The 11642-nt window shown below is 48.9% G+C and overlaps 1 protein-coding gene across 1 annotated transcript; it reads left to right on the top strand.

Annotated features, from left to right (window-relative positions):
• Nucleotides 1-4156: 4156 nt before the first annotated feature.
• SPMAP2 (sperm microtubule associated protein 2) lies at nucleotides 4157-8299 on the top strand. Its single transcript, XM_073324324.2, has 3 exons — nucleotides 4157-4272; nucleotides 5898-6045; nucleotides 6876-8299. The coding sequence occupies exons 2-3, from the start codon at nucleotides 5913-5915 to the stop codon at nucleotides 7112-7114; spliced, it is 372 nt and encodes a 123-aa protein (XP_073180425.1). The 5' UTR covers nucleotides 4157-4272; nucleotides 5898-5912; the 3' UTR covers nucleotides 7115-8299.
• Nucleotides 8300-11642: the final 3343 nt, after the last annotated feature.

The raw sequence follows: 11642 nt of genomic DNA, 5'->3' as shown, positions 1-11642 counted from the left end.
GGGACTTGTCCCATGGTTTTCTCTGCTGCAGTCAGCTGAGCCGCTCTGTGAATCCCAGTGAATTGTGGGAGAACTTGTCAGTCCTTCTGGGCACACAAGGGGAATTATGGGAAGGCACTGGAGGACTTATCAGCACTGGAGTGGTGCACTAGCCCACGTCCTCACTGCAACCTGGGTGGGTTACCAGCCCAAGTAGAAGACACATCTGGACTCTAGCCGAACCCCCAGCTGGGCCAGCTACCCCGGTGTAGTTGTGTGGACAGAAGGGGTGTTAGGGCCAATACCTGAGCTAACTATAGTATAGACAGACCTGCAGTTCCCCCACTGCAAGATGGGGTTAACTTTGTAAAGTGCTTTGAGATGTAGAGAGGAAAAGTGCCCATGTAAGTCCGATGAATTATTGTCCGTGTAGGCGTACATAGCAGCTGGGAGGTGTCATTCGCAGCAGGGGCAGACATACCTGCTCGAGCTCTGCTCGAGATATCTCCTAAAAATAATGGTGTGGCTGCTGTATCTTAGGCTCGCCGCCCAAGTACGTACCCAGCGGCTCAGGCAGGATCCCATTAAAACCTATGGGAACTTTGCCAATGACTTCACTGGGAATGGGATTAGGGCCTAGATGAAACTTGGACGGAGACAGGGGCGCGCGCAGACATTTTACTTTGATTCCTTTTGGGGGGGTGCCCCCCTGCCCTGGGAGGAGATTGCTCTTCCCCAACCCCCCAGCAGACGCTTGCTCTTTCCTCCCAGCCCCAGCAGGGCCCCCCCCCGACTCTTCCTTCCCTGGCCAGGCAGGAGCTGGCTCTCCCCCACCCTCACCACTGCAGCCCTGGGGCCGGAGGAGCTCTGTGCGCCCAACAATTATTGGGGTGCCCCCGCTTGCCCTCACTTCTGCATGCCCCTGGGTTCAGAAGGTCTGAAGAATGGGGATAACACTTCATGTTCACTGCCAATAAACTGACTAGGTGTTCGGTGGTTGTTGCAGGATTTCAGTATACTGGACAGATAAATTGCCTTCGAAGACTCACAGATTCACAGTCCCGGGTAAGATGACCATTTTACCGCAAGATGAGACATTAACCAGAGAGTCTGTATGATCTAAAAGCGGGTTAAATGGTAAATCTAGGAGGAGTGCATGGCTCCGGGGACTGGCAATGGGACACTGAGCTTTTCCCCTCTATCAGTCCCCAGTCCGAGTCTGTCATGTTCAAAAGTCAGCTCCATGTGTAAGGATGTTTGCTGGCCTCAGAAATAAGTTGTTCTTAGTCCAGGCCCCAGACGAGTAAACAAGGGCCCATACTGCTCAGAGTGTGTAGTGTCCTAGGGTCATATCACGCATTACTCACGAAGGGGTGCACCCTTTGCCAGCATTTTGAAACAGACTTCGGCACTTGGTTTTGTGTAGCTTTCCACTGGAGTCTAATCTCAGCTTTGCAGTTGACTTCAGATGCATCTGTTCAGCCAAGATACAGTTAGGATGTTCAGTGGCCAGAATCAATCCAGTGGGCTAATGCTAGGGAGAAGCACGCTTCTTTTTGCCTAATGTCACACCCACTCAAGCACCGCACCTTCAAGAACCCAACCTGCAATCCAGTGTCGTCATGCAGGCACATTCAAAGTCGCCTTTCAAGATGTTTGCTTGCATCACGTGGCTTAAGGGGTCATTTTCTTTCCCCTGAAATCAGTGGGAGTTAGACACCTAAAAATACTTTTGAGGACCTGGTCCTCAATCTTCTAGGGCTTCAGTCAACAAGCTGCTATCCTTTCAGCTGAGGACTAGAGAGAAGTCCCTTTCAAAGCCCATCAGGACTGCTCTTTCGTCAGCAGAAGGGCGTGTTGTTTAATATTTATGGCCCGGGCTTAGTGCCAGATTTGCAAGTGCTCACTTTCCACAGCTGAGGCCAGCTTTCCAAGAGACCTCAGCACTGAGCATCTGCAGCTATGTCAGAAAGCTGACCCTTGGTGTCCTGAATAAACCTCCTCCCTCTTACTCCCGAATCCCTGCTGGGCCAGGCAGAGAACGTCTGGCAGCAGAACATGCATTCATGTCTTTCATGGGATGTTGTACAGCGAAGGTGATGGGACTCTGTCAGAAAAAGCTCCATGGTTTACAGTTTACTTTTCTTCCTCCCCAGTCTTAACGCCACGACAGGCCGAACTTTCTCGATCCAAAAAGATCTACCGAGGATTTGAAGAAAACAGGTGCAGAAAAATTGACTAGAATGATTTCTGTGTCACGCGTAGATCCGATTGGATAGGGGTTTTTTTTGTTTTTGTTTTTGTTTTGTTTTTTAAATTCGGATCCATGAATATTTTCATGAATTAAAGTTCCAAGTTTGATTTGCTGTGAGACCATATTATTCACTGTGTCTCTGGGCAGCCGCTGTGGTTATGGGTTGTATAAATACATAGACTGGCAGATAGCTAGATGATGGCGAACCTTGAAAGTTTCATGAATTTTAGCAGAAACATTTACAAGTCTGAAAATCCAAACTGGAAAGTGGATTATTTGTTATTCCCCTGCTTACGAAGGCTCAGCTACCCATCCAGGAAGCAGAAAGAATGCCAGGTGATTTGAGGTCACCAACAGGAATACCAGATAGTCATAGGAAACACCCAAGACAGTGAAATGGGTCTGATTACGCCTCGAGCTGGAAGGCATAATTTCTGGCTTGAGGAGACATACCCACACTAGCTCTGATGAGCTAGCCCACTAAAAATAGCAGCGTAGCCATGGCAGCACGAGTGGTGGGAAAGGTGTATGTACCCATCTGAGATACTAGACACGGACTCGGGGTAGCTAGCACCTCCCACCACTTGCACTGCTGCGGCCACACTCTGTTTTGAGCAGGCGAGCTCAAGCAGAGCTAGCGTGGGTATGTCTCCTTGAGCTGGGGATCAGACCCGCAGCTCAAAGTGTAGACATGCCAAACTCTTTCAAAGAATTGTTGGGTAAAAACTGACAAATATGGATCGATGCATGGAAATTGGGGGTGATTCACGGATGATTTGCTACCCAAAAAGGGCTCCATTTGTAACCCAATGTTATTTCAAATGGTCAGATTGACCATTTCTGGCTGAGTTGCTAATGGGAACTTCAACATGGAGTTTATGAAACTAAGCCATGGTCTACACTACAGACTTAGGTCAACGCAAGGCAGCTTACACCACCCCAACTCTGTAAGTGTCTACTTTAAAATGTTACCTGCCCATATAACTCGCCCACTATGCTGACTTAATAACTCCCCCTCCACGAGAGGCATAGTGCTTTGGTCAACGCAGCATCTGCATAGACACTGCGTTGCTTATGCTGACGGTTGCTACCTTTCAGAAGCTGCCCCACAATGCCCCACGCCGACAGTTAATCGTTGCAAGCACTCCTGGTGAGGACATGAACCGCTAACACAAGGAGCATAGTGTGGACATGTCAAAACAATTTAATTCCTGCGATGGCTGTACATTGACCTAACTTAGGTCGACATAATTTTATAGCATAGACCTATCATGAGGAAGCACATATAGCAGTTCTCATTTGACCTGTGAGCCTTTCAGATCTTGCAAGTTAAGGAGGATTGGCCTGGTACAGCAGTTGTATGGGCAACCTCTTGAAAGCACCTAGGTGTTGCAGGAAATGCTGATTCCGCAGGTTTGTGAGGTATGGAACTGACACCCCAGCATAGTGTGGAGGGTGCGTAATGTCTTGTGGAAGCAGAAAAGAGGCAGATGGTCTGGATGAAGCAGTCATGGACTGGATATTGTACTGCTGAGTGGTACTACACATGAAGAATAGACCTGTGGCTTGGAATGCTAAAGATCCGGGGGGCGGGTGGGGAGGGGGTGTTTGTTAGATCCTCAGAGTCCTTGCCTGATATTGACCTAATTTCGTCCTGTTGCTTCAATCCGATACAGGGTCCTTCTTCCCTTCCAGCCCTAGAGAGATGTATAGTGTTGCTGTGTGCTGTTAAATTGCTACCTCACTCTATGCCAGAGGTGGCTGCAGTCCAGCAGCTGGGCGAACGGCGCCCTGTCTTGTTTGCTGAGCACTTTAGGATCCCGCGGGTTTGAAGGTGGTGCGTACACGCAGAGTGTTGTTGCTTCATGGGTCCTAACCAAATCACCACCCTTCCCTCTTCTGCTGAACACAGATCCTTCCCAATGTGGCCAGTGAGTGTTGCCTCCAGACATGCTGTGGCTTCCCCCAGGGTGAAGGAGCTGGCGCATCCGAAACTTGTCAGCAATGCCTGGGAAGCTGACTGGCCTGTCTACACCAGAGTACGTACATCCGTGGTGCTGTGAGTCTGTCACCCCTCTATCTGCAAGGTTCTTTGTGTTTGACAACGGCTCCTTATTGACAACAGGGGTATTTGTGTGCGCGTGTGTTGGGTTTTTACCCGTTTGCCTGCATCAGCCATAACATTTTCAACCATCAGCCTCTACAGTCTCCAGTTCTCCTGCTGCAGGGTAGGAGTAACTCCCACTGATGACGGTGGCCCTGATTCACTGCTGGTCTCTGCCTTGAACGTTCATTTGCACCAGTGCAAAGTGGACGTGAAACTATTAGTATCGCTAACTACTTCTATTACAGTAGTACCGAGAGGCCCGAACTGAGGTTGCACGAGGTGATGCACAGACACATGGTGAAAGACGGTCCCTGCCCGGAAGAGCTTACAGACAATGGGGTGGAAGGGGAAACTGAGGCAAGGAATGGTGAGGCGATTTGTCCAAGGTGTCACTGCAGGTCTGTAGAAAACCAGGAAGAGAACCCAGATCTCCTGACTCCCATTCCCAAGACCCTAGCCACAAGACCATGCCATGTCCTCTTTCCAATGTGGTATTATTTGTATTCCTGTAGCATCTAGAAGCCCTAATCATGGACCTCCCCTGCGCCAGGTGTAGCGTTTTTCACACTCACTCTGCACTGGAAGGTGCAAGGCAATGAAAAATCAGGCCCTTCATATCCTGTAGGAACAGAATTGGGCCACAGGGCCAAATAACAAAGAGCATATTTGCAGTTACCAGCAACCTACAGCATAGCCCACAAGTCATTAGTTCTACAGGGCCCCAGGTAGGCATGATGCTTTGCCGACAAATAAACCCCAAGCAAATGTAATCTCCATGTAATGTTTGAAAGTCTCTGAGCAAGTCGCTCTGCAGCTGACTCACCCCATACTTTTAAATCTGGTGGATCTTGGGGAGGGGGAAGAAAGGGGCGTGAAGAGGGACATAGGGCAGCAGGCATGTCATCATATCCATGCATAGCAAAGTTTCACGTGTTACATGCGTGGGTAGCTGCTACATTAATGTGAAGTCTGCTGTTGTTTGTATGCCCAAAGTAACTGTAATCTTGGAAACTTGCAGCTCATGTTTATGTTCCATTTTTCCTCTTGCCTCTGGAAAACTCAGCATTAAAGCAACACCTGTTTTTTGCGAGAACTTGCTGATCTTTTTGTTTTCCCTTTTCCTTTTACCCAGTTTCCTGTCTGAGTTGAGTTATTTACCTATTGTCACACAGTAAGTCATTGGCTCAGTATAGAGTCTCCTAGCTGTCTTGGTATGGTTATCTAATCACGAGCCCGCACTGCTCTGTGTGTGTGTGTGTACAGCACCGCCTTCTGCTGGATGGAGTCAGAACTGTCCACGGGAATGTCATAGGCCTTATACTGCTTGGTGAATCTTTCCTGTAGCACTTGTGAGGAGTGCTGAGTGTTGTTGCAGCACAGAGATCTGACCCCGCTGAGGAAATGCAATTCCAAATGGCCACCCCGTGCACCATCAGGGAAGTTTGAGTTCATGCTATGCAAGACTGAAAAGTTTCATTTCTTTAAAATATCCACAGCCGGGGGAGCTGGAGGAATTCCAAACTGACCCGAGCCTAAGTCTAAGCATTTTGGTTTCAGGTGAGCAAAGGAGCCATGACTGCCACTGCCCGGGAACGGACCACCCAGCTGGCTAAACCAAAGAAACGGGACTTCTCCGCCAAGCAGGACGCCCCACCCACGCCTCCACGAAGCATCACACAATTCACCAGGACTGCCTACTTAGCCCGTAAGAGACCGTGCTCCCCTCCTTGTTGATAGTCACAAGCCTTTCGCCTCCAGGTTCTTCCTGCTGCACCCCTGTGAGAAATCCCATCAGCTGGGGCTGCGCAGCAAAAGAAATAAATCTTCTAGAGAAATATCTGGGTTTTGGGGAAACCAACTTTCCAAACAAAGCTCATTGTGTGTACTCCCAAGGCTGGATAGCTTCTCCTGCCTTCCTCCAAGTCCCTTCCCTGCTCAGAGAGGCGGAGGAGGGGCTGCCTGTGTCACTGAGGGATAAGCTGCCAATGATCAAACCCAGAAGCAAAATCAGAGCCCGTCCCTTCTGCTCAGGAGATGGCATAGAGCTCCCCCCCACTTCACCCTCCGGTCTTAGCCAGCGTCTCTCGACAGCAAATGGTTTTAAAATGTCACATCTCGAGTTCAGGATGGATTAGTCAGAGTCTGTAGAACAAATGCACTATATTGGTGCTGAGTATTAGCCCCGTTGTGAGGAGTGTTGTCTAGTGGTTAGAGCACAGAACTGACAGAATATCTAGGTTCTAGACTCCAGCTCTGCAATTGAGTCAGTGCATGGCCTTGGGCCCTTCAGTGCCTCTATTCCTCCATCCACAAAATAGGGATAACACACCTGCCTCACTGAGGTGCTGTGAAGCTTAACGAATGAATGCTTGTAAAATGCCTTGAGATCCTCACAGGGAAGGGGCTCCAGACACTTAGGATCAGCTTAACTAAAAGTTAAGACTCAAGACAGAAACCTCAAGAAATTTCCCAGTGTTGAGCCTCAGATTAAAACATGAAGCATTTGCTCTCTCTCTTTCCACTCTACTCTCGCAGGGCCAAAAACAGAACATCCGTCCTATCTCCATGACAAACCCATCCGGTGGGCCGTGTCTGTGGGCGCCAGGAATGCCGTCATGTCAGCGAGGCTCTCTGAGCTTGCCCGACCCAAGGTCCGCAAACAGATCTTTGAGGGCTACAACCCATACAGGATCTCCAGTGCTGCCCTGCACACAGAGGCGAGTGCCCGTCTGCAGGAACTTAGTATCCCTCAAAGAGTAAGAAAAAAGAGGTAGTACGTTTTTGGGCTCCCCTGCATTGGCTTTGACTGCCTTCGCTTGCACATTAAACGTTCTGCAGCATAGCTTGGCCTGGTGCCTTGTGTGTTCAGGATCCATGGCGGTAGGTAGCTGGAGGCTGGAAGTTGCTGCGTGTGCTGACTGTGATGGCAGTCTCTCGCACGCTGGGGAAGGGAATTGTTGAGTGGGAAGTCCCCCACTGTCCCCCCCACACACACAAGCACAGACGCTCTGAGAATGCCAGCCCAGCTATTGGCTTTGCAGTCACTAAATACAAGGTGAAAAGTGGCCGGGCTGTCACTGTGGTGTCAGGAGGAGTATCCGTGTCTCGCAGCCACCACCCACCTCCTGGGCACAAGTGGGTGAATGCTGCAGAGGAGTATTAATTACAATACAACTTGTGAATTTGCTCCCGGGGTACCCACAACCCCCTACTATTCATTTGTGCCAGCGAAATTTAGTTTGCAAGAATATTCCTGGAAAGGGAAAATGTCAAAAGGTGAATCTGTATTTGCCCCCCGCTCCCACCTGGTGTGCTCGCACGGCCAGCTTACATGCACTTTGCAGGTTTACGGGTCAATCAGTCAAGGAGTGGAAGTGATGCCGTGTGACACAGATGACCAAGTCCACCGTGCAGATTCTAACTAGCGAATGCTCAAAGCAATAGCATGGCAAATAGCGGGTGTGAGAAATGTCCCCATGAACCATTCATGAAATCACTTTGAATGACAAACAAAATTGATAAGTCCATTTCTGGGTAAATCACAAAGAGAGAGAGGTGCTAAATTCGGGGAATGGAATAGAATCCCCAGCTAAAGTCCAGTTCCAAAATCCAGACTCCTCTGCTTTCACGGTGAAAATCCCATAGACACAACGTGGTCAGGAGTGAGAGAAAGCAATGATTCTTTTAGAAATGGGTTTGGAAGCAAGATGTGGTTGGGTTCTTTTTGATTGAATAAACAGTGTGTGTAATCTGGTGGAGGCCTTCAAATAGACCTAGACAGATCTGCAGTGCCATGGGATAAAGATCTGCTGAAGTGCTCTAGCTCTTAGCTCAAGGGCCACCACCCTCACTTCAGATAATGCTTTGCTTCCTGAGCTCAAATGCATGAGTGAAAATGAACAAGGAGCAGATGGCTGGGACGCCTGGTATGAAGTCCTTCTGTAATAACTAAATTCTAATAAAGCTTCCGTAAGTACATCTTTGTAGCTGAATCTTTATGGTCTGTGGCAACTCTGGACTAGCCTGAACAAAACCGTTTTACTGGCCTGCAGAAAATGGTGAGATTGGTGGCGAATGCAGAGCGATGTCTCGTGTACTACTCCTCAGCAGTGCTGGCTCCTTATTAATACACCCCTTGAGAGGAGACGCAATTGGCCCTCTAGCTGCAATTGTAAGTCATAGGGGGATGCAGGGGGTCCCCTCACAGGACCCACTGGCTTCAGAAAGCCTTGGAGATGCATGGCATTAAACGGGAACTGATTGCATTGGATGGTTTTGCCATGGAAGTCTGTAGGTCATGACCATATTAAAAAGAACTTAAAGGATCTTTGTAACAGCTGGCAGCTAACTCCTAGCACGGCCACCACAAGAAACTATTGAATAGCATGTCACCTTAAGATAGGAATATCCTTCAGATATGAACCCCAACTAACCTATCTCTTCTGTGCTCTCCTTCTAGTTCAATTAACCATTCTCCTTTTTCCAATAATTAAAATAGAATATATTTAAATAAAAATATATTCTAAGTATAAAAATGTACAGGGTGTGTATATATAAATTGTACGCACTGTGCTAATATCCCTCTCCCACCTGTTTGCAGTGTGGCCTAATGGCTGGCGTGGAGACTAGGGCTCTGCCACCGGCCTACTGGATTACCCTGGGCAAGCCACTTCACCACCCTGGGCCTCAGTTTTCCTCTGCAGAATGGGAATAATGATACTGACATGATACTCCTTTGAGATCTAAGAGCCAGGGATGATTGTTGTTATTTTCCTCAAGCCTTGGGTAATGTTTTCAGAAATGCTAAAGTGATTTAGGAGCCTGTCGCATTGACTTTCAATGCAACTTAGGCACCTATGTCACTTAAGTGCTTTAGAAAATGTTAGCACTTGTCTAAACAAAGACACACTGAGTTTCAGAGTGTGTTGCAACGATTTAGCTTAAATTGGTAAGTAGATCTGGTATATAGCATCTGGAAGAAGAGTGTTCAAGCAAGGTAGTGAAACCGATTTAACTAAACTTGTTTCTAAAACTGATTACGTTAAACAGGAACAATTTCCTCATGTATAGAAGGCCTTAGATTGTAAGGTCTTCAGAGAACCGACAGGGGTTTGACTCTCCGCTGCATAGCACCTTCCGCTGCCCTTTACACCAGTGAAACGTGGGTATCAAATGCTAGCAAATCAGAAATCTACACTCACAATGGTGCTGGTAGACTTTTACTCTCACAAGTTTACACAAAATGCAGGATTATGAACAGCTGGTCTTTGTGTCTCCCTGTGTCTGTGGACAGTGACTATCCACCTTGTGAGTGTTACCAGAAAACAACATACAAAAATATTTCCCACACCCATCAGCTAATACCTTAGTATTAGCCCTCTAAAGTTCATACTGGCCTTTTGAAATGGACTCATTCATTTCAAAGTTTGAATAGAGATGTTAGCCCAAAGGTCACTCAGATTCATGGGCCAAAATCAGTGGAGCTGCACCAGAGATTAATATTGTCCCATAACAGAAAATTAGAGTTTTCATATCCAGCCCCCAGCAACACCACAATCCAGCTTGGATCTCTAATCAGGGTCTCCCATTGTCCTCCAGCCGGCGACCCCAGGAAGAGCAATTCTACAAGACTGAAAGCACCAGACTTCTCTCTCAACTTGAATTGTTCCAAATGCAAAGCCCACTCTGGTTCAAAAAAGGAGGCACTTGCAGAGATGCCTCTGCAAAAGAAACTCCACTCAGCCCAGTGGCCTGTGTTTGGGCACTCCACTGAATAGAACGACATTTTATGTGTGGGTAAGGTGCTGAGAAGGCTCAATTTTCATTGCAGTCACTGGAAGCGGAAGATGCTGGGCATTTTGCAGGATTAGGCCCTAACATCAGAAGATAATTTTTTCTGACCTTTCCAGACACAACTGATTTTCACAGGCTGTTTCTATTTAAATCTAAATGCCCGTAGGGTAGGATAGGGGATGGACATGATCTAAAAATCTGCTCCTACCTCTAATTGTTTTGATAAAATACCCCTGTATTATCCTCTCCCTAATGAGGTAAACTGCCCCATGGCCCTGTCAGCTATCTACAGAACCCTTGTCTATCAAGATTGCAAACAACCCCCAAGTCTTCAACCCTTGAAAACTGCCACTTCAATTATGCACCCAGTCTTCCAGATCCACCTCAGTCTCTTTGGCTTGTTATTGATCAAAAGAGTCTAATCATCTAGTCTGACTCCTTGGATAACACCAGCCATTACATTTCATCCAGTTACTTCTGGATTGAGGCCAAAAACTTGTGCTGGCTAAAGTATAACCTCCAAAAAGGCCTTCAGTCTTCATCTGAACTTCCTGGCCTGCAAACTGCCACTTTATTATCACTAGTAAGAGTCTGTGTCCCTTTAGCTGCCAAGCCATGCCCTGAATCTCTCTCTCTCCCACCCTGGTTTCCCTCATTGCCCCAGTCCCCCTATTCCTGAGACACTTTGGTCTCTTTTTTCCAGATCCTGGTAACGCCTCTCACCCTCATGCCTCCATCTCTAACCTAATTCATTCTAGCCTCCCCATCACTTCCTCCTACAACCCGTTAGCCAACCTCCACCTCCAACCCACCCACTTCAGATTCCCTCCTTGAACCCCATCCAATCTCCCCCACCCTGTCCCCTCAACCCCTCACCCCAGCCTTCCCCTACCTGCCCCCAACCCTCTTCCCAGCCTGCTCCCTGCAACCCCCCAACCCAGATTCCCCCTCCCTGCCCCCTCCAACCTTCTCATCCCTAACCCACCCACACACTTTGCCCCAGTAACCTTCCTTTAACTCCGTCCCCACACAGCACCTATTCCTTCCCTTGACTCCACTACCCCATTTATCCCCTCCCTCCCCTGCCCCCACCACATCACTTCACCCCTTGCCGCTCTATCATCATCTAACCCCCTACTCCTCCTTGACCCCTCCAACCCAAGCCTCCCCCCCACTCCAGCCTCCCCCTCCCTGACCTCTCCCCATCACTTCACCCCTTGCCGCTCTCTCTGTCCTCCTCTAACCCCCTACCCCAGCCTCCCCCTCCTTGACCCCTCCAACCCCCACCCCAGCTTCCCCCTGACCTCCCCCACTCCAACCCTCCCCCTCCCTGACCCCTCCAACACCACACCCCAACCTCCCCCCGCTCCAGCCTCCCTGACCCCTCCAACCTCCCACCCCAGCTTCCCCCCTGGCCCACCTCCCCTCTCCAGCCTGCCCCCCCCGACCCCTCCAACACCCCACCCCAGCTTCCCCCCGGCCCCCCCACCTCCAACCTCCAACTGCCAC

The sequence above is a fragment of the Lepidochelys kempii genome, chromosome 25 (genome assembly GCF_965140285.1).
Source record: "Lepidochelys kempii isolate rLepKem1 chromosome 25, rLepKem1.hap1, whole genome shotgun sequence".
In the NCBI taxonomy this organism is placed as follows: Eukaryota; Metazoa; Chordata; order Testudines; family Cheloniidae; genus Lepidochelys; species Lepidochelys kempii.
The sequence above is the reverse complement of the archived record's forward strand: the minus strand, read 5'-3'. Positions and strand labels throughout refer to the sequence as shown.